Source organism: Pollachius pollachius (genome assembly GCF_949987615.1).
Source record: "Pollachius pollachius genome assembly, chromosome: 3".
NCBI classification, from domain to species: domain Eukaryota; kingdom Metazoa; phylum Chordata; class Actinopteri; order Gadiformes; family Gadidae; genus Pollachius; species Pollachius pollachius.
In genome coordinates this window covers 51794676-51822175 of record NC_136936.1, presented here as the reverse complement: position 1 = coordinate 51822175, position 27500 = coordinate 51794676, and the positions used below count along the sequence as shown (strand labels likewise).

The window sequence follows — 27500 nt, the reverse complement described above, 5'->3', positions numbered from 1 at the left end:
TCACAGCACTCCACTGCCGTGTGTCACTCACACTTTGTCGAAACAACTCTGATCCAATCCACTCATAAAATACACTTGAAAGATTGAGCTAAAACAACGCTGGCTAATTGTGTGCTGATTGATAGACCTGTATATTGATGAGACGTTAAGTTGATGGATTGGGCGGTACTGGTGGTACTGGAAAGACCTTGGTCACAACTTAACTTAAGGAGGGTCAACAGGCCTGCATCAACACCATCAGCTCCACCAGAACTCAGACATCAACATCCTTCAGCTCTGACCCACTGCTGTCATCCACACACAAAGAGCTCCTCCTCTTATTAAATCATATGTCAATCATACGTTTTCTTACTCTAAAAACATCATCAACCCTTCAATAAAAACCACTCACCGAAATGGGTTGGGACAGGAGAACGTTAAAGTGCTTTTTATCAAGACAAGACAAAGCTCCTCTTACAGTCCTTACAGGCCATTTTGTTATTATCCAACTAAACAATAATAGAAAATACTTGATATTCTGATGTAATGATGAATTGATATAATATCGAAAATAGTCTACATGACAGATTTATTTAGAAGATCAATAGAACCCCACGCCATGCAGCGAGCAGGCAGGCTCTGGATGCGTAGACAAGAGCTCAGAACAGAGGAATGGGATTGGAACCTTGGCACCCAGAGCGCTGTCCCAGCATGCAGCAGAGACCCTGGTCTGATCCCTGCAGATGGCAGCGGCCATTTGGCAGCATCAGGCCAGGAGCATCAGGAGCTGTCAGCTTTTTATCACGTGGATACGATTCCACGTGATGAAACCTGATACTCCCGCCCACGAAGCACACATCACTCTGAATCTAACTCATAACTCTGAATGAATCTGATCAAAGACAGTCTTAAACATAACTCTGAAACTAACTCATAACTCTGAATGAATCTGATAAAAGACAGTCTTAAACATAACTCTGAAACTAACTCATAACTCTGAATGAATCTGATCAAAGACAGTCTTAAACATAATTCTGAAACTAACTCATAACTCTGAATGAATCTGATCAAAGACAGTCTTAAACATAACTCTGAAACTAACTCATAACTCTGAATGATTCCGTATGGAGTTAGGCAAAAGAATAGGCAAATCTAGCATCTCGCTGGGCGGGGCTGTTCTCTGTTTTTCCCGTCCTTCAGTTTTCCGATCTCCCCAGAACCCTGTGTATCAACGTATTGTTGGCTGTTGCTTACATTCCACGTTCACACAATCACACCATCAGATGAGTTTATGAGGGGATGAGGCTGCTGGATGGGATGCTACAAGATGTATGAGATAAGCAAACTAACGGGTTGAGACTTAATCATACCTCATATCTGTTGCTTTAAGCTCTGCATCACTGCTGCTTTAAGATCTGCTTTAAGCTCTGCATCACTGCTACTTTAAGATCTGCTTTAAGCTCTGCATCACTGCTGCTTTAAGCTCTGCATCACTGCTGCTTAAAGCTCTGCTTTAAGCTCTGCATCACTGCTGCTTTAAGATCTGCTTTACTGCTGCTTTAAGCTCTGCATCTCTGCTGCTTTAAGATCTGCTTCACTGCTGCTTTAAGATCTGCTTCACTGCTGCTTTAAGCTCTGCATCACTGCTGCTTAAAGGTCTGCATCACTGCTGCTTTAAGCTCTGCATCAGTCCACCTCTAGCGTCACCCACCCCATGTCCAATGACATTCCCTCTTAAAAATAAAGATGGAATAAATATACATAAATGAAAGCCTAGTTTATGTTTATATAAACTAATAATAATAATAATGATGTTTTCTCAATAAATTATGTATACCCCTTAAGAATAATTAATTCAGTCAAAAGCATTTGCCCTTTGGATGGGAAAACAAGGATTCAAACCCACAACCTTTGGGGTGTGAGGGGCAACCATTTTTTAGTTTGGTCCAAAAGCAAACCTGGTGGGCGTGTCAATGGACTATACGGAGGGTCATGTGACCCAGTGGGCGTGTATGCGGACCATACGAGGGTCATGTGACTCAGTTCACTTTCATTCATAAGAATAATTAGTAGATTTGAAAACACATGACCAAACAAGGGAAGGTTTAATAACTGATATTTGACATTTGATTAAATGGAGTTGATCGTGTGTGTGTGTGTGTGTGTGTGTGTGTGTGTGTGTGTGTGTGTGTGTGTGTGTGTGTGTGTGTGTGTGCACGTGTGTGTGTCACCATAATCTGTGTCTCATTTTAAATATCATGCGGACAAAGGTCACCTGATTAAATTTGGTAGATTATGTGGCATCTGTTAAAAGCTTTGCGTTATTGCATAACATTAAGAACACCGGCAGAAACACATCAATAAACACACACATGTAAACAAGCACCTGTAAAGATACACATGTAAACATACACGTGTGAAAAGATACACATGTAAACACACATGTGTAAACATACACATGTAAACACACAAACACACCTACTTACACGTGTTAACATACATCTGTAAACAAACATACGTGTAAACAGGACTTAAGAAGTGAAACATTACGGTCTGAACATTTAACCAAATACAAGCCAAGGTGAATTTACTCGGAAGGTATCTGAGTAAGAACCAGCGGTTCATTAATGAACTCTGAGCGAATAACAGTTCCGTGGGTAGCAGCGGCTCTGAGCTGCAGTAAAGAACAGTACCGTCGGTAGGAGCGGCTCTGAGCTGTAGTAAAGAACAGTATCGTGGGTAGGAGTGGCTCTGAGCTGGAGTAAAGAACAGTACCGTGGGTAGGAGCGGCTCCCGCGGCGGCTCCTGGGGGTCCATCATCTCCACGAGGTCGATCGTCTCTCGAGGCGCGTGCAGCTGTCCGGTCCCGAGCAGCGCGAGATCCAAAGCTAACGGTCCTTCGTGATGAGCTCGTGCTGATGTCTGAGCGCATTAACGGCGCGCGTGAGGCTCAGCACAGGCGCTCTGCGCTCTAGCGTTACGCTCTGCGCGCCAACACGCGCAGCGCCTCGAGTAATCTATTATTAAAGATGTAGGAATCTATTAATAAAGGTGTAGTAATCTATTAATAAAGGTGTAGTAATCTATTAATAAAGGTGTAGTAATCTATTGATAAAGGGAAGGTGTAGGGGAGACCGGGTATGGTTGTAACATGGGGTGAGTTGTAATACCACCAATTCCACCAATCAGGGATAAGATACGAGCCATGTGACAGGTTCAGTCTCCTCCTCCTTCCTTTACGATCACTCATGGAAATGCATTTTTCCACGAGTTAGGAGACAAATCCAAATTTTAAGGTAAGAAAGTAACTTCTTATTTTTTAATGTTTGTTTTCTTGTACTTTTACCGTTGTATATAAAGTTGTATGAGTCATATCAGGTCAAACTTTAGTTTTTCAAGTAAAGAATGGTGTATCTCTCCCTTGCTAATGTCAAAGCCCCATGCCGATACAGCTGGTTTAGTAATGGATGACAGGGCGGGGTAGGTTGTAACGCATGTCTTGAAAGTGTTACAACCACCCCCTTACATACAAAGTCAATATTTTTTGTGATTTTAATAATTCTACAGAATGCCTAGAACATGGGTGAGGATAACTGATCGTGGAGTGGATGCCCAGGTACTGAAAAGAGCAGCAGAGGAAGTTAATCATGGAACATCTGTCAGGGCAGTGGCAAAAAAGCATGGTATCTGCCATGTTACGCTTAATAGATATTGGAAGAAGTTTAAACTTCTTAAAGATCAGGGATCCCGGGACCTTCCTCAGGCAGGATACGGCAGTCCAAACCAAGTCTTCAGCAGAGAGCAGGAGGATCTATTGGCAGAGAACATTAGCCAGGCAGCTGATATATACTTTGGGCTAACTCCACGCGAGGTAAGCATGATAGCAGAGAACAGTGTAGAATAGGCAATTTTTCAATGTTTGTGAATGATAAATAAATTACATAAAAGCAGTTAAAAGATAAATAAATACCAACATATGAATTTAGACAATCAACAGAAATGTGTGTCCTAACTCAGACTTCCTGTTATGATTTTGCATAGTTCAGAAAGTTTGCATATCAGCTAGCCGTGAGTTTCGAAATAAATCATCCTGAAATGGGGCCTGAGTGGTTCAGCAGTTTTCTGAAACTCCACCCCAGACTATCTATTAGGCGTCCACATGCAACAAGCCTTTCAAGGGCCACCTCCTTCAACAAGACAAATGTCGAGCTCTTCTTCAGTCGCCTGGGGGAGGCAACAGAAAATAACCGCTTAGATGGTTCCGACATTTGGAACATGGACGAGACAGGCGTCACAACTGTGCAGGCACCATCCCGAGTGGTAGCACGCCGGGGGGTCAAGCAGGTTGGAGCCATGACGTCGGGTGTGAGAGGCACATTAGTATCAGTCGCATACGCTGTGCAAGCTCTGGGGAATTCCATTCCCCCTTTATTTGTGTTCCCCCGAAAGAACTTTAACGAACACTTAGTACAGAGTGGGCCATTAGGAAGTGCTGGAACTGCTAATAAGTCAGGCTGGATGCAGAAGGAGGATTTCTTGTCTTTTCTTGGTCACTTTGCGAAACATACAAAGGTGAGTCCAGAGAGAAAAGTTTTGCTCCTGCTGGATAATCACTCCTCACACATCTCTGTGAGAGCCGTTGATTTTTGCAAAGGTCAGGGCATTGTTCTTCTGACCTTTCCACCACACTGCAGCCATAAGCTCCAGCCACTTGATCGCAGTGTCTTTGGTCCATTTAAGAAAATGGTGAATGCGGCCAGTGATGACTGGATGAGGATGAATCCAGGCAAACCAATGACAATTTACAACATTCCAGGGATTGGAGGAACGCCCTACCCATGGCCGCAATGCAAAGGAACATTCAGGCAGGCTTTCAGTGCACAGGCATATGGCCTTACCATCCGAACATCTTTCAGGACTGTGCGCCCTCCCAGGTCACTGATCGTCCTGACCCAGCTGAGGCTCACCTGCCGCCAGGCTCCTCACCTGCTCACCTGCCGCCATGCTCCTCACCTGCTCACCTGCCGCCAGGCTCCTCACCTGCTCACCTGCCGCCATGCTCCTCATCTGGCCACCTGCCGCCATGCTCCTCACCTGCTCACCTGCCGCCAGGCTCCTCATCTGGCCACCTGCCGCCATGCTCCTCACCTGGCCACCTGCCGCCATGCTCCTCAGCTGCTCACCTGCCGCCAGGCTCCTCACCTGCTCACCTGCCGCCATGCTCCTCACCTGCTCACCTGCCGCCATGCTCCTCACCTGCTCACCTGCTGCCAGGCTTTGCTTCTCCTCCAGAGATCCCGAGCTCTGGGTCCATCTTAGGACCTTACAGTCCAACAATAATTTGGCCGTTTCCGAAAGCAGGCCCAAGAAAAGAAACAGGCAAGGGTTAGGGCTTAACCTTAACCCTTAAGGGTTAAGGTTTTGGGCCACCAGGCATGCACTCCAGGTCTGCCCCATTTTATTTGTCACCATTGTGATTCAGATTAAGGATTTATTTAAATTGTTTGTTGTTACCAGAGAACATGTTGCCCTGTTCTCAAAAACAAAAATGTTCAGTTTGGTGAATCTATTTTCAAACCCTGTTTATGCTTATCATTAAATCGGCATATCAAATGGAGTAACATTGTTTTTTTGCATTTTGTCTACCTGTTACAACCTACCCCAGTAGGTGTTACAACCTACCCCAGTAGAGGGGTAGGTTGTAACAAAGGTATACATTGTATTTGTCATAATCTCACAAATTCCGTGATATAGTTGAGGAGATTTAAACGGTTTCCACTTGTAGTATTCAAATGTAGGGAGGTGGCCTTAAAGGTCCAGAACTGCAGCTTTAAAATAAATGGTAGTTTTAGGTGCTGAAGAAAAAAGTGTTACAACCATACCGGTCTCCCCTAATAATCTATGAATAAAGGTGTAGTAATCTATTAATAAAGGGAAGGTGTAGTAATCTATTAATAAAGGGAAGGTGTAGCAATCTATTAAAGAAATAAGTATTCATGGCCTCGCCCACCTTGGCTTGCGATGGCCCACGGGAAGACAGCATTGATTTTGCGGCCAGGTGACACAGAACCCATCTCGGCAGGTAGGCGGTAACAGCAAGGTGCTTACATTGGGGAACTGTGTGCCTGTGCTATTTGTGGCGATAACAAATTAACGTTGCATCTCTTGGCCAAGAAAGAATAGTTGAGGAAGAAATGGTTGGATTGGACATTCATTCATTCATTCATTCATTCATTCATTCATTCACGGGGCATGACGGGAGTCGTGGCGGCCGGGAGTCGCGGGAGTGCCCGGGCTGCGGTCACGATGAATGGATGTCCAACCCAACCACCTTTTCCTCAACCCTCCTTTCTTGGCCAAGAGATCTCTCTGTGTCTCTCTCCCTCTCTCTCTCTCTCTCTCTCTCTCTCTCTCTCTCTCTCTCTCTCTCTCTCTCTCTCTCTCTCTCTCTCTCTCTCTCTCTCGCTCTCATATTCTTTAGTAAGAGCCAAAATCCTGTCGTTCCTCCCCGCCCACCTCCTCCACCATACTAGAACATCATGAAACAGGAGCACCAGAGCCTTTATTTCACCAAAACCGACTCACAGGGCATGCATTGCTACTAATGACCACCGCAAAATTAATGAAAAAACGAAGCAATGACATCTTTTACAGAAGAGCCTCTTCTGGATCCAGACTCCCTCTAGAGGCCAGGGGCTGCACAAGCAGGTCTGACTGTGACTCCTACCGGAAGGGGCGTGAGTTCGCCACTATTGCCCCCTAGGGGTAGAGCGGGTGACGTCATCACGCTCTAGCCTCAACGTCAATGAGACCAACTGGAAATATACGTGGCGGGTATGAAATTAAACTGTTGAGTCTGAAAAGAGTATAAATTACGTCAAAATTGGTTAAGATATGTTTGAAGATAGAGAATATCTTAAACTTTGTGGAATATTTAAGAAAATGGAATGTAAGTGCGCCATTCTAAGCTAATGTGAATATTTTGAAGGGAGTAGATGAAGAATTGCGGAAGGAGAAGGGACCCAAAATGAGTTCTGTGAAACAACAATATTTGAGCGCTACTTGCAGCCCTCACCTAACGAACATATGTGTGAAACATGAACATTAAAATGATGCAAATGCTGACAATTTAGTGAGAAACATTGGCCTGTGCTTCATGCAACTGTTGGCTTATTTCTCCCCACGAAAAGAGCCAAAGGCCAGGGGTGGGTGAGAGCATGTATAGGTGAAGCCCATTCACATATATTCACCTGAAACGGACATATTGGTGTTTCTGGATGCGCTTTTCTTTCACACAGATTCTCCTTTCTCCTTGTTTTCAGATTTACATTTCAACCACTTTCACATCACGTTTTCTCAATTCTCTATTGTCTTTACTACATTTTCTGAGTATCCCCTGCAATACTCCAAAGTACCCCTAGGGGTACCCGTACCCCCATTTGAGAACCACCGTTCTAAATGTTCTCTAAAGCTTAACTCTCATCGTATGTAGCCTAATGTATTAATATTCTGAACCATATTCTTGTTCTCCGGCAACGAACATGAAGGTCTTCATTACCATCTGGTGTATTTCTCCAGGAAGGCCCACCCGCTCATCTGTGTGTGTGTGTTTGTGTGCGTGTGTGCGTGCGTGCGTGTGTGTGTGTGTGTGTGTGTGTGCCAACTTTAAAGCTATTTATAATTCTCTATTCATGGTATCATCTTGTTCAACAGATTGGGTTTGTAGTTCGAACTCTTTTTGATATTTAGAAGCTGCTTCGTGGATCCTGATTTTAACTTTAGGTTTAAGATATTTTTAAAACGATATCTGACACATTTGAAAAGTAACAGGCTGAGAAACCATATAGCCATTTATAGCTTTACAAGTACAATTTGCATAATTAGGCCTATGAATGTGTAAATGTTGGAGTTTGTACAGCAGCATATTACAATTATTTAGGATAATTCACGAGCCGTTTTTCGGCTTTTAATTTTTAGTTGAAGATATTATTCTATAATAGGACTTCAATATTATTCGATCTATGTTTTACCATTTCCTTTTTTTAAATGTATTACATATAAATATTAAATTCCCATATTCATGTTGAAACCAAATAATATATTTTAACTATAAATTATACTTGATCAAACATTTCTGGGTTGTTTTTCCATATGGATAAATAAAGTTAAAGTGCAAATACAAAGTGCCACCTTTATAATGGATAACGAGTCTAACTGTTTTTTATTTTTAAATAATGGAATGAAAATCGTTTCAAATGTATGCAACGAGTTCCAGGGGGACACTGCGGCTCTCCTTTATATTTATTGGACTTCATCACATTACATCAGATACAGAAAACCTCCACAAACATTATCGTAGGCTATGAAAAATAAATTGGATTCCAGAAGACATTTAAATTAAAACTACGCTTAACCTATTATTAATTATCTTTTAAACCACATCTATATTAAGAATTTAGATTTTAAATTTGTAAGATAAGCCTACGACAACTTAAAAAACGGTATTCTAGAACTGTGATAACGAAATACATTTAAGATTCTCACCGGCAAAAAGAGCGATGCCAGGAAATGCTACAGGACACTGAACAGAAGACCTCCACGTCAGAAGATCTCCATCTAAAGAGTAAGAAGATCTCCGTCTAAAGAGTCAGACCTCCACGTCAGAAGATCTCCTTCTAAAGAGTGATCCTCTCAGGGAGCTGTGGTCCACGTGTGTCTACAGAGAGATGATCTCCACACCTCAGAAGTCCTCTTCTGTGGACCACGTGTGGCTCCACCTCCGCGTGGCTCATGTACAGTAGATCCAGAATGTTCTCGTGTTCTCCCAGTGGCTGAGCAGCCAAACCCCGTCTCCCAGTCCGCGGATCACCACGAGGAAATAAAATGAACCTTTGGCCCGTCTGCAAGTTAGGATCTCTTCTTTACATTTATATCTCTCTATAAATGATAGAGAGATAGATAGAGTGATAGTTGGAAGGATGAGAGATGAGAGATGGTAGGTGATAGATGATAGAGAGAGAGAGAGAGAGAGAGAGAGAGAGAGAGAGAGAGAGAGAGAGATAGATAGATAGATAGATAGATAAATAGACAGATAGACAGATAGATAGATGGAAAGATAGAAAGATAGACAGATGGTAGATTTGGGGAGATTCTTTTAGTTATGTGGATAAAAACTGTAGTAGCCAATGTCCTTCGTACAGTTCTTTTCACATTCTCGCGGCGGCAGCATCTCGGCCTTCAGCGGGGCCGCGAGGTCCGGCCCCGGGGGATCGGGGCCCGGGGGCCCGGGGCCCACGAGGTCCAGACCCGGGGGATCTGACGGAGAGATCCGTCTCCTCTTCGCCTGTTCAAAAATCCCCGAGTCGCCCGAGTCGATGGACTTGATGGAAGACGGAGTCTCTATCCAGGAGGGTTCCGACAGGTCTTTGGGCTTGAGGTCCTCTCCCGCCGGGGACCTCTCGGGGCCCGCCGGGTCCTCCTCCGCCAGGTAGTGCGACCCCGCCCTCCAGCAAGACAGCACCGCGCTGCCCGACTTGTTGCCGCTGCAGTACTGCGGCGGGCTGCGCGCGCCCCAGCCCGGGGGGTCCGGGTAGTACCCGAGCGGCAGGGGGGCTCTGCCGGAGCAGCCGGCAGGGGAGAGGGGGAGGGCCTTCACTCCGGCCGCCGCGTACGATAGCAGCGTGGCCGCGTTGCCCGCGAAGTCCGCCGCGTCGTACGCCGAGGCGGCAAAGTCCAGGCGGTTGTTGGCGGGAGCGACGAACCAGCGCTGCGGGGCGGCGGCAGGGGGGTCCTCGCTCTGCGGGGACAGCAGGCCGCCGCCGAGCGGGACGCTGCGGTCACTGCCGGGGCCGCCCCCCCCGCCGGGGTGGAAGCGGGACTTGGCGTAAGTGCTTACGAACTGGTCCTGCAGGAAGGAGCTGGCCATGGCGTAGCGCGCCCCCGGGACGATCTGTGCACGCGGAGAGTCGCCCGGGGAGGGCGTGAGGCGGTCGATGTCGCAGCCCGTGTAGACGCTGCAACACAACACACTTGACGACCTGGGCATGCTCAGATCACCTCACGACTTTAGGGGCGAGATACCCCAAATAATATAATCATATAATAATGAACACCATTATAGGACCAATATACCCATAATACGATCATATGATTATGTATACTAATATAGGAGCAATATGCCTATAATATAGTTATATAATAATGTATACTAATATAGGCCTATAATATAATCATACAAATATGATTACTAATATAGGAGCAATATAATATAATTATATAATTATGTACTAATATAGTATACATCGATACAAAATGTATATATATATATATATATATATATATATATACTATAATGTCATGTAAAGTATTTTAAAGTTTGACTATTTAGGCCGAAATATGTTTTCGCACGGAGAATGAAATTCTTATATTTTGCTTTATTTCAATAAGGTAAAAAACGCACGTGTCGTAATTGTCCCGGAAGCCCTTAGCGAAGGGGTTGTGGTCGATCTTCAGCTGCGTGATCTGGAACACAAGAGACAGCGTCTTAAAGCAGCAGTAGAGACACGCGTCCTAAAGCAGCAGTAGAGACACGCGTCCTAAAGCAGCAGTAGAGACACGTCTTAAAGCAGCAGTAGACACACGTCTTAAAGCATAAGAAGAGACACGCGTCCTAAAGCAGCAGTAGAGACACACGTCTTAAAGCAGCAGTAGAGACACACGTCTTAAAGCAGCAGTAGAAACACGCGTCCTAAAGCAGCAGTAGAGACACACGTCCTAAAGCAGCAGTAGAGACACGCGTCTTAAAGCAGCATTAGAGACACACGTCCTAAAGCAGCAGTAGAGACACACGTCCTAAAGCAGCAGTAGAGACACGCGTCTTAAAGCAGCAGTAGAGACACGTATTAAAGCAGCAGTAGAGACACGTCTTAAAGCAGGAGTAGAGACACGTCCTAAAGCAGCAGTAGACACACGTCCTAAAGCAACAGTAGAGACACGCGTCTTAAAGCAGCAGTAGAGACACACATCCTAAAGCAGCAGTAGAGACACACGTCTTAAAGAAGGAGTAGGGTTAGGGTTGGGGGCGGGCCCTACATCGGTGTTCTGGTAGGCGGTGACGGCGATGAACTGCGTCTCGGTGAAGGTGAAGGTCTGGACGCGGCCGGGCTGGCTCGAGTCCTCGGTCCCGTCCTCGTTCACCTCCACCACGTGGAGCCTGGGCTGGTACTTATGGAGAGACTGGAGTACCACCATCTGGAAACATGATGGATGAACACATGAATACAGACTGGAGTACCACCATCTGGAGACATGATGGCTGAACACATGAATACAGACTGGAGTACCACCATCTGGAGACATGATGGCTGAACACATGAATACAGACTGGAGTACCACCATCTGGAGACATGATGGATGAACACATGAATACAGACTGGAGTACCACCATCTGGAGACATGATGGCTGAACACATGAATACAGACTGGAGTACCACCATCTTGAGACATGATGGATGAACACATGAATACAGACTGGAGTACCACCATCTGGAGACATGATGGATGAACACATGAATACAGACTGGAGTACCACCATCTGGGGACATGATGGATGAACACATGAATACAGACTGGAGTACCACCATCTGGAGACATGATGGATGAACACATGAATACAATCTGTACACACACAAACACACACGCACACACACACTGAATACAGCCTGTACATACACACACACACACACACACACACACTCACTCACACACTCACACACACACTACAGTCTGAATACAGTCAGAACACTGAAGGCCTGACTGTAGGAGATTATATATATTATATTATTATTTAGATTAGATTATTATTAGGCTATATTAAACAAAAAATATACATTATTTATAATACAAGGCCGTTATACAAATATAAAAGGTGAGCAGACTACTGTAATTAGTAACAGGCCTACATTAGTTATATTAACAAATTACTATTACTGAAACGGTGGCCTAATACAAAAATAATAATAATAATAATAATAATAATAATAATAATAATAATAATAATAATAATAATAATAATAATAATCATAATAATAAACGAGGCCTAGCCCCTTTGGCTACCAGGCGGAGTTGTTAAATATGACAGATCATACCTGTCCCGTGTTGTTGGACGCTCCCTTATTGTTCGTCAGCTTCAGTTTTCCGAAAGAGATCTCCTGGCGCATCCAGTGCGCCCCGGTGTTCGGGGAGTCCGGGTGCATGTACACCCGGTTCCCTGAGGAAGAGGAGGACGAAGAGGAGGACTCAACACTTCATCAAACACCTCGCGATGTCGAACATCAAACACCGTCGGCGGAGTGATGGAGGATGTCTGGTCATTCAATGATATTATAACTATGATGTATATATCAATATAGATATTATAAATATGATACCTATGTATCAATATAGATATTATAACTATGATATATATATCAATATAAATATTATAAATGTGATATATATATTTATATTATAAATGTGATATCTATCTATAAATATAGATATTGTAACTATGATATATATATCAATATAAATATTATAAATGTGATATATATAGATATATATATATATATTAATATTATAAATGTGATATCTATCTATAAATATAGATATTATAACTATGATATATAGATATTATAACTATGATATATATAGATATTTTAAATATGATATCTATATATCAATATAGATATGATAACTATGATATCTCTAATTATAGATCTTATAAATTACCTGTCACGTTGGTGTCCGCCTTGCCGCACGGGACCCACTTCCCGCCCTGGAAGCGCCAGTGGTTTGGGTCCGCGAGGACCACGTCCACGAAGACGTTGTAGTGCGCCGCGGGGTCGAGGCCCGACACGTTGAAGCTCAGGAACGGGAACATCCGGCTGGGAGGGCAGAGAAACACAATCAACCGTTATTAAGCCGATTAATTAGAGACGAAGCCCCCCAATGTCTCAACTTCTCATCATCTCGATACTCCTGCAAAAGAAACGATGAGAAGATTTGCTTTCTTAAATGCTTAAAACCTTCTTTCCAAAATAATCAAAGAAGTAAATTAAAATACAATATAGTGCTTGGCACTGGTTTCTATTAACATCCTTACTGTGCCGACAGCGATAGATTGTTGTTTCTCTTTTTTCTGACAAATGGACTTCAGCGGATTGGTAAATTAGCGACAACTGCTTTTTCCTCAAATAATGTTAGTCGGTCCCAACTTATTATTAGTTATATAATAACTAATATTAATAATATAATAACGAAGAGAGTTATATCATAACTAATAACAATAACTGATCGCAGAGCCTCCTACCGTCCTTGCTTGGTGATGATCATCTCGGTCTGGTGCCGGTGGAACTTGAGCCACAGCGCGCGGTTGCAGAGGTACACCTGCGCCTTGCCCGGAACCAGGCCGGCCTGCGGGGAGAACTGGTAGAAGGCGGATCCCTGGTACGTGTGTCCGTACTGCTGGCCGTACGGGTAGCCGGCGGCCGGGTAGCCCTGCGGAGCCGCGGGGCTCAGCAGGCCGCTGTAAGCTCCGTTGGAGATGACTGGGTGGTGCGCCATGTAGCGGCCGGGGCTCCCGATGGAGAAAGCGGGATGAGCGGCCCCGTGCTGGCCGGGGTAGGGGAACATGGTGCTCGGAGCGGCGGAGACTGACTGCGGTGGAGCGGGCTGAGAGGAGGTACACCTTCCTGCTGCAGATCCATCGAAATTATGACGAGTGTCAGAGAGTCCGTGCAGAGCAGGAGCGGCTTTGCCCCTCTGGACGTCCCCTGAAGCGTCCTCTGAGTCCGGGAGCCCGTCCGCCTCTGACTGGTTCCTCATCTCCCTGGAGGAGGTGTTCTTCAGAGGTGCGCGTGTCTCTGGGCTGTCACTCGGGCCGGTAATAGGATGGTCCTGTAGCGCGCGCTCAGAGGAGCCGCCGAAGCCGCTGCCCACATTCACACATTCACATTCACCCACACACCTCTCAGAGAGCGGTGGCGAGGTACGATCCCCAACCTGCATGGCTCACCGGATCCGTGGTAGCGTTAGTAGAGCGGCCGGTATCACGAGCTTTACGCACGGGAACCTGCCGGCCCGTCACTGGACGGGTGGAGGTATTTGGTGGAAAGCAAATTAGCCAATTGACACCAACCTGCCTGGAGGAGGCTTTTCTCTCTGCATCGCTAATCAAACAAGCGTTCTCATTGGTTAGCTGGAGACAGTAATTTAATTAGACAGCTCTTAATGAGGAAAACCTGAGGAGCGCTCAAACAAACGGAGTGTCGGGCGGCGGAGGCCGTCGGACGGAAGTCATGCTCCAAACTCCGCACTCCTTAGAACCCATCAGACGCTTTGTAACGCCGTCATGTGCTTAATAACGCCATCAAATGCTCTATAACGCCATCAGACGCTCTATAACACAATAAGACCATCAGACTCTCTATAACGCCATCAAGCCATCAGACGCTCTATAGCGCCATCATAGCACCAGACGCTCTATAACGCCATCAGAATCTCCCCCCATCTATTTATCTGCTGTTGTTTACTATTGATGCGCTATGAGTGCCAAAGTGTGTCCAGGAGAAACGGAGATCCATTATTAACGCCCAGATGACGGCTGACAGGCGAGGCTCGAGATGTTCGCGATACGGTGAGAACCTGGCGGCCCTCCGAGACGTTTAGAGGTCCCGGGGCGGATTAATATTGGAGGACTAAGAACCACTGGTACCGGACCATCGGGAAAGACAGGGGAAACAAAAAGAGGAGAAAATAAATAACACCATGGAAAATTATGTCAAGACAAAAACAAGATGTGATGTACTTGGTAAAGTTGTTTTATCAAATGAATTAAGTGCTTTGTTTTACTGGTTTACACGGTATTTATATTGGGAGAGAAAACACTAAATTCGGTGGAATCTCTAGGGATTTCTAAAGCTATATGCCTCCAGGGATCATATTCATAACAAGCTTCTGCTTATCGTATTAATGGTAACTGCGGCCGAGATCATCTTACCAAACAACCATAAAGACACAAAGAGCCCGACTGTTGTCGGCGCGTGGACCACCGCACTCTGAATCCACAAAGGAGACCAACACTTAGAAGAACGCTCGGATTTTACGCAATTCTATTCTAACAGCAAAATCAGAATTATACTTTCATCAATTTCTATATATTTTGAAAGGTTTAAGATGTTTGACATTCTATTTAGGTTAACTTTAATAGTAAAATAAAATCATCTGAATGTTTAGAAGATTGATGCTCCTATCCCCCCCTCCCACCCAGGAGCCACGTATGCGATATATATATATATATATATATATATATATATATATATATATATATATATTTATTTATTTATCAGCCTTCTAGCTTTACATTGTAAAGCTTATTTGTGTTTGATGTGATAAATAAATCACTGTATAAATTCTACTAATTGTTGTGATTGTTAGATTATGATTTTGATTATGATACCTATTCTCATTATTTTTATTGTTACCATACTTTAGCCCAACCAATACAAACATCCTACATTTATTATTACTTTATTGTAGAGATTTAAGTTTATTTTAATACTTTGTGTATTTCTTTTTAACTTGCCAAGATATTTATACCCTGCCGCAGAAATGACTAAATTGGGGGAGCGAGCGTTTCCACCGCGCGTGGCGGAGCGCTGGCCGCTAATGAAGAGCCGCAGCGAGGCTAACAAGAGGTCATTACAGCGCAGCTATAGGGTCCAGCAATCTATTCCTGTGAAACATGCAAGCACGGGCTTGCCTGCAGCAGACAGGCCACGCTGCACTCCACTCATTACAGATTACGGTTCACTTCCATCGCTGAGCTTTAATAACCAAACCGGCTTGTTGTTTTGTTTTTTTCTCTTCCAGTGTTCCTGAACCAATTGTTGAGTCAGCCATGCGCCCCCCCCCCCCCCCCCAGTCTCTTGTTTATCACCTTCAGGGCGGGCTGCTATTGGTTGGGACAGCAGCCTGGAAGAGTTGATTAGACCTGGGGGGCAGCTGGGGGTGTGTCCTGGGTTCTCTGCCAGTAAGCAGGCAGCCCCCCTGACCTCTGACCCAGGGGTCAGAGGTCAGCTCGAACAACATCATCATCACTAAATAAACACATGCTTAGAACCAGGTGAGTGTGTATACAGCAAGTAGTTACCTGCCTAAGAATTAGCATAAGCACAGAGACTAATAATTTACATTTAGTTAAAAACAATCCTCTCTTTATTTCACAACCATAAAACAGCAATAGTTCAAGCAAAACTAATGCAGTGACATATAGTGGTCATAAATAAGAATAAGTATACAGTCATACTTCATATGGTGCGCGGTGGCCAGAGCTCATGTGGTAACTATTGAAGACAGAGAGGTATTGTAGTTCTTTATAGAAGATAGAGAGAGGTATTGTAGTTCTTTATAGAAGATAGAGAGAGGTATTGTAGTTCTTTATAGAAGATAGAGAGAGGTATTGCGGTTCTTTATAGAAGATAGAGAGAGGTATTGTAGTTCTTTATAGAAGATAGAGAGAGGTATTGCGGTTCTTTATAGAAGATAGAGAGAGGTATTGTAGTTCTTTATAGAAGATAGAGAGAGGTATTGCGGTTCTTTATAGAAGATAGAGAGAGGTATTGTAGTTCTTTATAGAAGATAGAGAGAGGTATTGTAGTTCTTTATAGAAGATAGAGAGAGGTATTGCGGTTCTTTATAGAAGATAGAGAGAGGTATTGCGGTTCTTTATAGAAGATAGAGAGAGGTATTGAGGTTATTTGGTGAAGGTAGATGGGTACTGCAGTTCTTAGTAGACGATAGAGAGAGAGCTTGTAGTTGTTGGTGAGGAGCTGCCAGGTCCGCCCTGGGGTCTAACGTACTAACGTGAGACAGGCGGACTGGAGGCTGAAAGGGAGCTCAGCTCAGGGGCGGCCAGCAGCCCTCCACTGTCAGCTCAATGATGTAGTGCAGGGTGACGAGCCCATGATCAGCCACCAGGACAGCGCCACCAGGACAGCGCCGCCTGAACAGCGCCACCAGGACACCGCCGCCAGGACACCGCCAGGACACCGCCAAGACACCGCCGCCAGGACACTGCCGCCAGGATACCACCACCAGGACAGCGCCGCCAGGACACCGCCGCCAGGACACCACCACCAGGACACCACCACCAGGACACCGCCAGGACACCGCCACCAGGACACCGCCACCAGGACAGCGCCGCCTGAACAGCGCCACCAGGACAGCGCCGCCTGAACAGCGCCGCCTGAACAGCGCCACCAGGACAGCGCCGCCTGAACAGCGCCACCAGGACACCGCCGCCAGGACACCGCCAGGACACCGCCAGGACACCGCCGCCAGGACACTGCCGCCAGGATACCACCACCAGGACAGCGCCGCCAGGACACCGCCGCCAGGACACCACCACCAGGACACCACCACCAGGACACCACCACCAGGACACCACCACCAGGACACCACCACCAGGACACCGCCGCCAGGACACTGCCAGGACACCGCCGCCAGGACACCGCCACGAGGACAGCGCCAGGAGAATAGCGCCAAGAGGCCAGCACCAAGAGGACAGCGCCAAGAGAACAGCGCCAGGGGGACAGCGCCAGGGGGACAGCGCCAAGAGGACAGCGCCAGGGGGACAGCGCCAGGGGGACAGCGCCAAGAGGACAGCGCCAGGGGGACAGCGCCAGGGGGACAGCCAAGAGGACAGCGCCAGGGGGACAGCCCCAAGAGGACAGCGCCAGGGGGACAGCGCCAAGAGGACAGCGCCAAGAGGACAGCGCCAGGGGGACAGCGCCAGGGGGACAGCCAAGAGGACAGCGCCAGGGGGACAGCGCCAGGGGGACAGCGCCAAGAGGACAGCGCCAGGGGGACAGCGCCAGGGGGACAGCACCAGGGGGACAGCGCCAAGAGGACAGTGCCAAGAGGACACGCCGCCAGGACAGCTCTGGGCCGCCCGGCAGGTGATATTGCTGTTCCTGACGAGGGGAGGGCGTGCCTCCTGTCGGCTGGGTAAACATTCGGCTGTCAGGCCGGTAATAAGGGCTGAACTAAAAGGAAAGGATTTGGCATTCATGACAGGTAGGGGCTTATATTACAGTGGCACTCAAAATGTCATGTGAATGCATTTAAGATGCCTTTTAACTTATTGATGTTGTTTGCCAGACGTCACATCGCAATTTCATCAATAAATCAAGTTGAAGTATTTCTTCCTTTTCTGCCCTGACTCTGTAGGCGGGAGCTGCGCTGTTTACCGGGAGCGTTAATTACCGGCACGCGGCGGCTAATCTGCTAAGTGTTGTGGTGGCGGGGGCCTTTGTTGTTCAGTGGGACGCTCACACAGACGAGGCCCCCTGTGGTCTGTGGCCATCAGCGGGCGCCTGTCACCTGGAATCAGGGTGCAGACAGCTGGAGCCCCCCCCACGGTGAGGCTGGTGGACAGTTGTGGCTTTTAAAGCCCTTATTACCCCCCGGCCCCTCGCCCCCCTCCCTGGACACACGGCCGCGCCACATCCGCCCAGAAGTGCTCTCCTCTGCTCATTATTGATGTCACTGAATGATGCACCGTCGAGCACACACACACACACACACACACACACACACACATACACACACACACACACACGCGACAAGCACCTGACCACCAAGCTAACTGCGACCGCTATACGGACAGCTAATCACCCTCTGCTCACACGCCCTGATGGTCCTAAAAAAACCTCTGCTGCTCTCTCCAACACACGAAGCATCCTACTGCTCCATGAAGCATCCTATTCTACATGAAGCATCCTACTGCTCCATGAAGCATCCTATTCTACATGAAGCATCCTACTGCTCCATGAAGCATCCTACTGCTCCATGAAGCATCCTACTCTACATGAAGCATCCTACTCTCCATGAAGCATCCTACTGCTCCATGAAGCATCCTACTGCTCCATGAAGCATCCTACTCTACATGAAGCATCCTACTGCTCCATGAAGCATCCTACTCTACATGAAGCACCTACTGCTCCATGAAGCATCCTACTGCTCCATGAAGCATCCTACTCTCCATGAAGCATCCTACTCTCCATGAAGCATCCTACTCTCCATGAAGCATCCTACTGCTCCATGAAGCATCCTACTCTCTATGAAGCATCCTACTCTACATAAAGCATCCTACTGCTCCATAAAGCTTCCTACTCTCCATGAAGCATCCTACTCTACATGAAGCATCCTACTGCTCCATGAAGCATCCTACTCTACATGAAGCATCCTACTCTACATGAAGCATCCTACTGCTCCATGAAGCATCCTACTCTCCATGAAGCATCCTACTCTCCATGAAGCATCCTACTCTCCATGAAGCATCCTACTCTACATGAAGCATCCTACTCTACATGAAGCATCCTACTGCTCCATGAAGCATCCTACTGCTCCATGAAGCATCCTACTCTACATGAAGCATCCTACTCTCCATGAAGCATCCTACTGCTCCATGAAGCATCCTACTCTACATGAAGCATCCTACTCTCCATGAAGCATCCTACTGCTCCATGAAGCATCCTACTGCTCCATGAAGCATCCTACTCTACATGAAGCATCCTACTCTCCATGAAGCATCCTACTGCTCCATGAAGCATCCTACTGCTCCATGAAGCATCCTACTCTACATGAAGCATCCTACTCTACATGAAGCATCCTACTCTACATGAAGCGTCCTACTCTACATGAAGCATCCTACTCTCCATGAAGCATCCTACTCTACATGAAGCATCCTACTCTACATGAAGCATCCTACTGCTCCATGAAGCATCCTACTCTCCATGAAGCATCCTACTCTCCATGAAGCATCCTACTCTACATGAAGCATCCTACTGCTCCATGAAGCATCCTACTCTACATGAAGCATCCTACTCTACATGAAGCATCCTACTCTACATGAAGCATCCTACTCTACATGAAGCACCTACTGCTCCATGAAGCATCCTACTGCTCCATGAAGCATCCTACTCTACATGAAGCATCCTACTCTACATGAAGCATCCTACTGCTCCATGAAGCATCCTACTCTCCATGAAGCATCCTACTCTACATGAAGCATCCTACTCTAGTGCTGTAACATAAGATGAAGCATAGTTTTCTTTTAATGAACAGAGGGATGTCAAACCTTGCCTGGGCCCTTTGAAGAGCGAATAGGGAATTTAGTGACCATTTAGTATTATTCAGTAGCACCGAAAACGTACCATTGGTTTGGAGGGTGCGTTACTTCAGTTACACACGTAAGCTGGAATACTTCAATGTTACCAATATATTGGACTGAAAGTTGCAATTTAAGTTTCTTTATTGCATTCCCAATAAAGTTTAAGACAAAGTTTTGAAACCTACCTTTTCAACCTGGTTTTGGTCCAGAACCCTAAACCAGGGGATCCTGAACAAGGCCAAGCATCAGGATGATTACCGTATGGATTCTGGGAATACTTCAGAAACCAAACACTTTCGAACCATAAATATGTAAATAAAATGGTTTATGATGTGTACAGAAAGGGACATCTGAAAAAACAAGTACATCTCAAGCAACTGCCAAACCATGTGAGTATCCTGTGAGTAACCTGTGTGTTCCCTGTGAGTAGTCTGTGAGTACCTTAATTTGTCTGCCTAAAGACACAGCCCTGGCCCAAAAAAACATTCCGGATATAATGTCAGAAATGCCAACGCAGGCTGCGTAGCTAATGTCCCGACTCTGATACCTTTATCACCTGCTCAGCCCCTTACTATCAGCGGTGGTTCCTCCGCTTCTCCATGCAGTATTCATGGGGCCGTCGGACCGCGAAGTGCATCCTGGGTCGAGATCATTTTGTTGTTTCTGAGGGGGGGGGGACGCTCCACAGCATGAAATATTCACACAACTCGACTTTTCAGACCATTTTCTGATGAAAAGCGCGAAGAAATGAAACTGACTTATGCCAAGTGAATATCAGTGGACTGCTGTGATTTCACGGGACGGTGTTTTGCGACTCTTGAATTTTTTATAGAACTGTTTCCATCGCGGCCGGAGTGGCCTGGTGCTCCCAGCTCCTCTGAGACCCCGGAGCACCAGGGGCCTGAGACAGACGGGGGACGGACCGGACCGAGGGACAGAGGGACAGAGGGACAGAGAGACAGAGAGACAGAGAGAGGGACAGACAGAGGGACAGAGAGACAGACAGAGGGACAGAGAGACAGAGAGACAGACAGAGGGACAGAGAGACAGAGAGACAGACAGAGGGACAGAGAGACAGAGAGACAGAGGGACAGAGAGACAGAGAGACAGACAGAGGGACAGAGAGACAGACAGAGGGACAGAGAGACAGAGAGACAGACAGAGGGCCAGAGAGACAGACAGAGGGACAGAGAGACAGACAGAGGGAGAGAGGGACAGACAGAGGGACAGACAGAGGGACAGAGACACAGAGGGACGGACCTCTCGGGAGACGTCCCCCCTCAGAGACCCTGGGGTTCCCGTCCTCTCAGGACAGCCTCATCAGGGCCACCGGTCCTGATGAGGCAGATATTAGAACTGATAGATAGGATGCTGTGGAAGGACCTGTTCAATGGATATGTTGCATTCATTTATTTGGGGTACATCAATTGTATGAATTATTTCTGCTAGAGCTTGGTGGTTGAATCAGATAACAGCAGGATCTTGTCACCATGAATAAAACGTGATTAACATTGCTTATGTTAATCGAGAAAGCCAAAAAAAATGCCATCTCGGTCTTCACAAAATACACTTCAGTAAAAAGCAGGAGCAAGCAGGCGATTGTGGTGTTACCAGAATAATCGTCATTAAAATCACAGGCAACAACACCCGGCGCGACACGCAGCTCATTGGGAATGCAGTGTGAAGAGAGAGGCCCACAGATTAGCACTCCCTACGTAACTCATGTTTCATTTATCCAGCAGCAGTCCTGTCAGGGCCCCGCCGGTCTGCCTGAGAATTAGCCGAGGATAAACAGCTGAGTTGGAGACCCCAAACGCAGAGCTATAAAAATAAAGGCGGCTTTTAGAAGAAGCGCCACTCAAACTCAAGATGGATGAACAGCCCTTTAGAGTCGGAGCAAAGAGGCGGCTATCCTTAGCATCTTCAACACAGTATTAGCAGTGTTGGTATCATTAGTATTATTGGTATTATCTCTGCTAATACTGCGTTAGCATCTTTAACGTGGTATTAGCATAAATAGTATTATGGGTATTATCTCTGCTAATACTGCGTTAACGTCTTTAACGGGGTATTAGCATAATTAGTATAATGGGTATTAACTCTGCTAATACTGCGTTAATATCATTAACGCAGTATATATTTTATTGGTATTATCTCTGCTAATACTGTGTTAATGTCATTAACACGGTATTAGCAGTATAGTGTTAGTTGTATTATCACTGCTAATACTGCGTTAATGTCTTTAACATGGTAGTAGCAGTATTAGTATTATTGGTATTGTCTCTGCTAATACTGCGTTAACGTCTTTAACGTGGTATTAGCATAATTAGTATAATGGGTATTAACTCTGCTAATACTGCGTCAATGTCTTTAACGCGGTATTAGCAGTATTGTATTATTGGTATTATCTCTGCTTATACTGTGTTAATGTCTTTAACAAAGTATTAGCAGAATAGCATTATAAGTATTATCACTGCTAAAACTGCATTAATGTTTTTTATTTGGTATTAGCAGTATTAGTAGTAATATCACTGCTAATACCACGTTAATTTCTTTACAGCGGTATTAGCGGTATAGTATTATTAGTATTATCACTGCTAATACTGCATTAATGTATTTTATTCGGTATGAGCAGTAATATTATTAGTAGTCTTATCCCTGCTAATACTGTGTTATTGTCTTTAACGCAGGATTATCAGTATTAGTATTAGTAGCATTATCACTGCAAATACTGGGTTAATGTCTTTAAAGAGGAATAAGCAGTATAGTTTTGATAGTATTATCACTGCTAATACTGCGTTAAGGACATTAACGCAGTATTAGTATTAGTATTAGTACTATTATCACTGTTTTATTGGATTGATATCCTGAGAAGACTGAGCTCTAATTGTAGCGAGCTGTTGATAATGAAACACAGTAACCTCTGTACTCTTTGTTCTTAACGTCAAACTGCTTATTTATCCTGAAGGACCGGCGCTACGATCGCTTCAAAGAATGAGCAGCACACCTCAGCAACAGCACACAAAAAAACAAAGAAACAAGCGACCTTGCATTCAACTATGAGTTAGCCCCTAAACCAATCTGTGTGCTGGAGTGGGCTCCCCTCCCATGGCACGGCCAAATGGAATTGCCTCTCACATTCAAAGACAGCTCTCTGAAGGTGATAATAGAGCCGCTCCCTGCTGTCTGCAGGCAGGAAATAGGAAAGTGGCATATGGGGCCAGGAACCAAATCGAGAGGAGATGTGACCAGGGAAGAAACCAAAGGTTAATGATCAGCTCTCAGTCCTACAGGGACACAAATCATGTTCCAAGTTGAAAAGGAGCAGAAAAATAAAGCAATGTGAAGAGATTCATGTCTCAACTACACCTGCTTCTAGCCGAGAGTGAGGAAGTATTGCCTTGTTGTGGATCAGATAACCTCAGAAAGACGGAGGACAGGTTGTTTGGTGAAGGAGGAGGCGTTGTAAAAGCATTAACGTATCAACGGCACATAGGACTGGGGTTCAGGACAACCCATAGGAGCAGCGGATCTCCATACAGCGAGGAGACAATGTAATACAAGAAACAACGCAAACACAAACGGTCGGTCATGTGCCGTCAGCCACATGCTCCAGTTAGTGTGACGGGTGTTTCAGGATCCTGCAGCAGCATCTCCTCCAGTCATGAACAACTGATCCTTCTCCACTTGTTCTCGTTTAAACGAGACTCACCCACTGGGCCAGGAGGAAGCAGTGAACCACTAATGTGTCCCTTACAGAAACACCAGAGGAACCTGAGAATGAGCCCTGGGCCAGGTGGGAGGTGTTCCGGCGACAGGAGGGGATGTACATTAGAGACAGAACAGGCTTTAAAATGTTCACCCTGTTCCCCCCCTGGGAGTCTGGGTGCCCTTTCCGTGCGAGCTGGACTCTTAAGTCCCATTAAAAACCTGTGAAAAATGAGCCTTTTATTATCGTTTTGCTCTCAGCTTCTCTGCTGTTGGTTCAGTTTCTTGAGTTTTATGAAGAAGACGAAACGAGACACGGGTTAGCCACCGCTAAGGACGTTAAGCTAGCAGTGTCAGCGGGCCGAGATGCCCTGACCCACACACACACACACACACACACACACACACACACAGACACACACACACACGCACACACACGCACAAACACACACAGACACACACACACACACACACACACACGCACACACACGCACACCAGAGATGGAAATTAAATCTTTTGCCCATCAGCCACTCTGGCAGGTAGACACTTTTTATACGCTTTATTTTTTTTTTAATATATGCAGACATTTTAAACAATATAATAGTAACAATAGATAAGAAAAGTGTTTTTCATAAACATAATTTATCCATTAGAAGTGATTTTTACTGTAAGTAGGTGCTACCAAGGAACTGAATTGAAAATGTTACACTCTTACCGCATATGATAAACAATACACAGGTATCTGCCATGTAAAGTCATGTTTATTTCAAAGGTGTTACGATGACAAGTTTGGGGATAATTTATCTATACAAAGTATTTTCAATAAAAAACAAATTGACATATTAACAATAAAACAACATGGCTACACCATCATAAGTCAATAGGAGCATTTGTTTTTTCAGTGCACTGGCCTTTTAATTTCTTCAATTCAACCAGATGTATAATGAAATCTGCCCCTATAATGCAACAGATGTATCCTCTCGGTATAGGAAGACTCATACTCTGCCTATGCATTCAAAATTAAACATTTGAAAACAGACCATGAAGAAACAAGAACAAGAAACAATGACTTAATAAGTGCAAGACACATTGAAAAACGTCAGAATACATTAAACTATATATATATATAGGAACTCGTTAGCGTATCTGTTTGTGTACGTTCGCTATGCAGCCCTGTTATTGCGCATTCACAGACTGGCTTTTGTCAAAGGAATACCGGGTCAATGATGGATTTAATATGGACACAAACGACTAAACATTGGATCTTTGTATGGATTTATATGCACGTTACGGGATGAATTGATAAGCTCCTGTAAGGGCTACGGTGGCACAGATGACAGCTGATTTGCAACGGAACAACAGCAAAGTAAGGAAGTATTGGAATACTTGCTCGGAATATCCAACGAGTATTCTAAGCCTGTAAAATGGTATCCGGGACAGCCCTACGTCTTAGAACACACACTTGACATCTGTTTTGACCAGACTGACAGAAAGCAGCTGTTTGCCAAACAAGTGAGCAGAGCTCTAAGGTTACCCAACATGCTAGTTTTTGGACAGCAACAAACTATTGCATTAGGCCTAATAGAAAATAAAAAAATAACTTACGTGCAGTGCCATTCGAAGTCTTGAAATGGCCTTCCCTTTTTAGAAATTGCGTGTGCATTTTGAAATAGTAGAGCCATTCTATCAAGCTGGGCTGTTTGGAGGCTAACGAGCGGCCTCGTCGCTGTCGTGGTTTCGGCCGCTGATTTTCCCTTGGCAATTTTCAAAACGTGAAGGTGACTTTTTGAGGACTCGTGGTCCTTCACGGCTTCCAATTTTAGGTTTTGTGTCCCACTCACAAAACTATTGGACCTGTGGCCATCCGAAGCATGTTTTCACAGAGAGCACAGAACATTGTCTAGCTCGTCCCGTCAAACACCAGCCAGTCACGGTGTTGCCCACTGTCCGATGTTCGCCATCTCTCATTAAAAATATACCGAATGTTCATACCGGCATATTATCTCTATGGTTACCGGTATATTATCCGGATGTTGACAGTCGCAGTTCAGCAAAAGAGGCGTAGAAGAAGAAGGGGGCCGGATGTTGACGATAATCGTTGTGGAACTGTGCAGCGCCGTATGACGAATGTATTAAATATGCAAATTTGAACGGACCTGACTGGAAAGTATTACCCGACACAGTGGCGGGTGAAGTGACACAATTCACCACCCTCTCTTTCCATCCCTGGCGCACACACACGCATGCAAGTACCCCCCCCCGGCCCCTGGCCCCCCGGCCCCCGGGCCCCGGGCCCCTGGCCCCTGGCCCCTGGCCCCTGGCCCCTGGCCCCCGGCCCCCCGGCCCCTGGCCCCTGGCCCCCGGGGCCCCGGGCCCCCGGCCCCCTGGCCCCCTGGCCCCTGGCCCCCCGGGCCCCTGGCCCCTGGCCCCTGGCCCCTGGCCCCCCTGGCCCCCGGGGCCCCGGGCCCCTGGCCCCCCTGGCCCCTGGCCCCCCTGGCCCCCGGGGCCCCTGGCCCCTGGCCCCTGGCCCCCCTGGCCCCCGGGGCCCCGGGCCCCCGGCCCCCTGGCCCCCTGGCCCCTGGCCCCCGGGCCCCTGGCCCCCCTGGCCCCTGGCCCCCGGGCCCCCGGCCAGAGCCCACAGCTGGATCGTTTCAAACATGACAAGACAACCCTTAGAAGCAGAGGTGACATGGCGGTGTCTTCAGAGCAGCTCCATCGATACTCCGGGGGCCTTGTCACCTAGCGGCCCTCGTGACTCCTCTGGACCGAACAGTAGCAGTGTCAGCCTCATCTCCCTGCTAGTGGGCTGACCACGCCCCCAGTGGACTGACCACGCCCCCAGTGGGCTGACCACGCCCCCAGTGGGCTGACCACGCCCCCAGTGGGCTGGCCGGGACCAGGTCCTGCACCCCCAAGCCCCATTGACGCCATGTGACATCCCCAATGGTCCCATGCGGCGAACCAGCCACGCTGTGAAGGATATTCAAAGGTTAATTCTTAAAGTGTTTCCCATCAAACGTCAAGTTGAACACAGTGAGGAGGATGCGTCGCCTCACCCTCAGTTCATTCAACATCTTTCATGGAAAATAAAACAAAATGGCCGCTGTTCTTTCTTTGTCTTCATGTGCTGTGTTCCAATATCCATACCATCCGTACTTACTAGCCTTAGTTTGAGTACGTAGGGCGTTCCAATTCAGATCGGTCGAAAATAAGTGTACTGAAAGGACCCGGATGGTGTACTCTAAACGATCACATCGCGAAGTGTGGATCGATGTTCACTTTTCGTACTCAACGGCAGCCATCTTAGCTACGTAGCGGAAGAGGGCGGAGCCAGGCTGAGCCAAAGTTGGCGCATTTTCCACATAGCCTGCATTAATAGAGTCATTTTGTAGTTTTTATAGCTTTTATAGCTGCTAGGTGTAAAGATTTTACCGTTCAAAGCAGGATGTTTATTGTGGGGAGGAGCCGCGGTGGCAGTCCGTGATCGTAGTTTCCGGTTAGTGACCAACGGAGTATTAGATTTGGAACAACACGGACATCTGAAAATTAGCGCACTTAGTGAGTGCGGATAGTGTACTACGTTTAAGTGGAAGTATGGAT

The 27500-nt window shown here is 46.3% G+C and overlaps 3 protein-coding genes across 3 annotated transcripts in view; all 3 read right to left on the bottom strand.

Moving 5' to 3' along the window:
- slc4a10b (solute carrier family 4 member 10b) overlaps positions 1 to 5145 on the bottom strand; it is a gene marked incomplete at both ends in the record, with an annotated part of 31458 nt that extends 26313 nt beyond the window's left edge. The window contains one exon of the mRNA XM_079733874.1: positions 5028 to 5145. Coding sequence (XP_079590000.1) covers positions 5028 to 5145 — 118 coding nt within the window. The remainder of the gene's footprint in view (positions 1 to 5027) is intronic.
- Positions 5146 to 9133: 3988 nt separating this feature from the next.
- tbr1b (T-box brain transcription factor 1b) lies at positions 9134 to 14025 on the bottom strand (the record flags this gene model as incomplete). Its single annotated transcript, XM_079733873.1, has 6 exons — positions 9134 to 9992; positions 10439 to 10500; positions 11071 to 11229; positions 12126 to 12247; positions 12748 to 12902; positions 13328 to 14025. 6 exons carry the CDS (start codon positions 14023 to 14025, stop codon positions 9134 to 9136), a joined length of 2055 nt encoding a protein of 684 aa, XP_079589999.1.
- Positions 14026 to 16914: 2889 nt separating this feature from the next.
- The window catches only part of tank (TRAF family member-associated NFKB activator), a gene marked incomplete at its 3' end in the record, with an annotated part of 24589 nt that continues 14003 nt past the window's right edge, over positions 16915 to 27500 (bottom strand). Inside the window, exon 11 of the mRNA XM_079733872.1 lies at positions 16915 to 17362. Coding sequence (XP_079589998.1) covers positions 16915 to 17362 — 448 coding nt within the window. The remainder of the gene's footprint in view (positions 17363 to 27500) is intronic.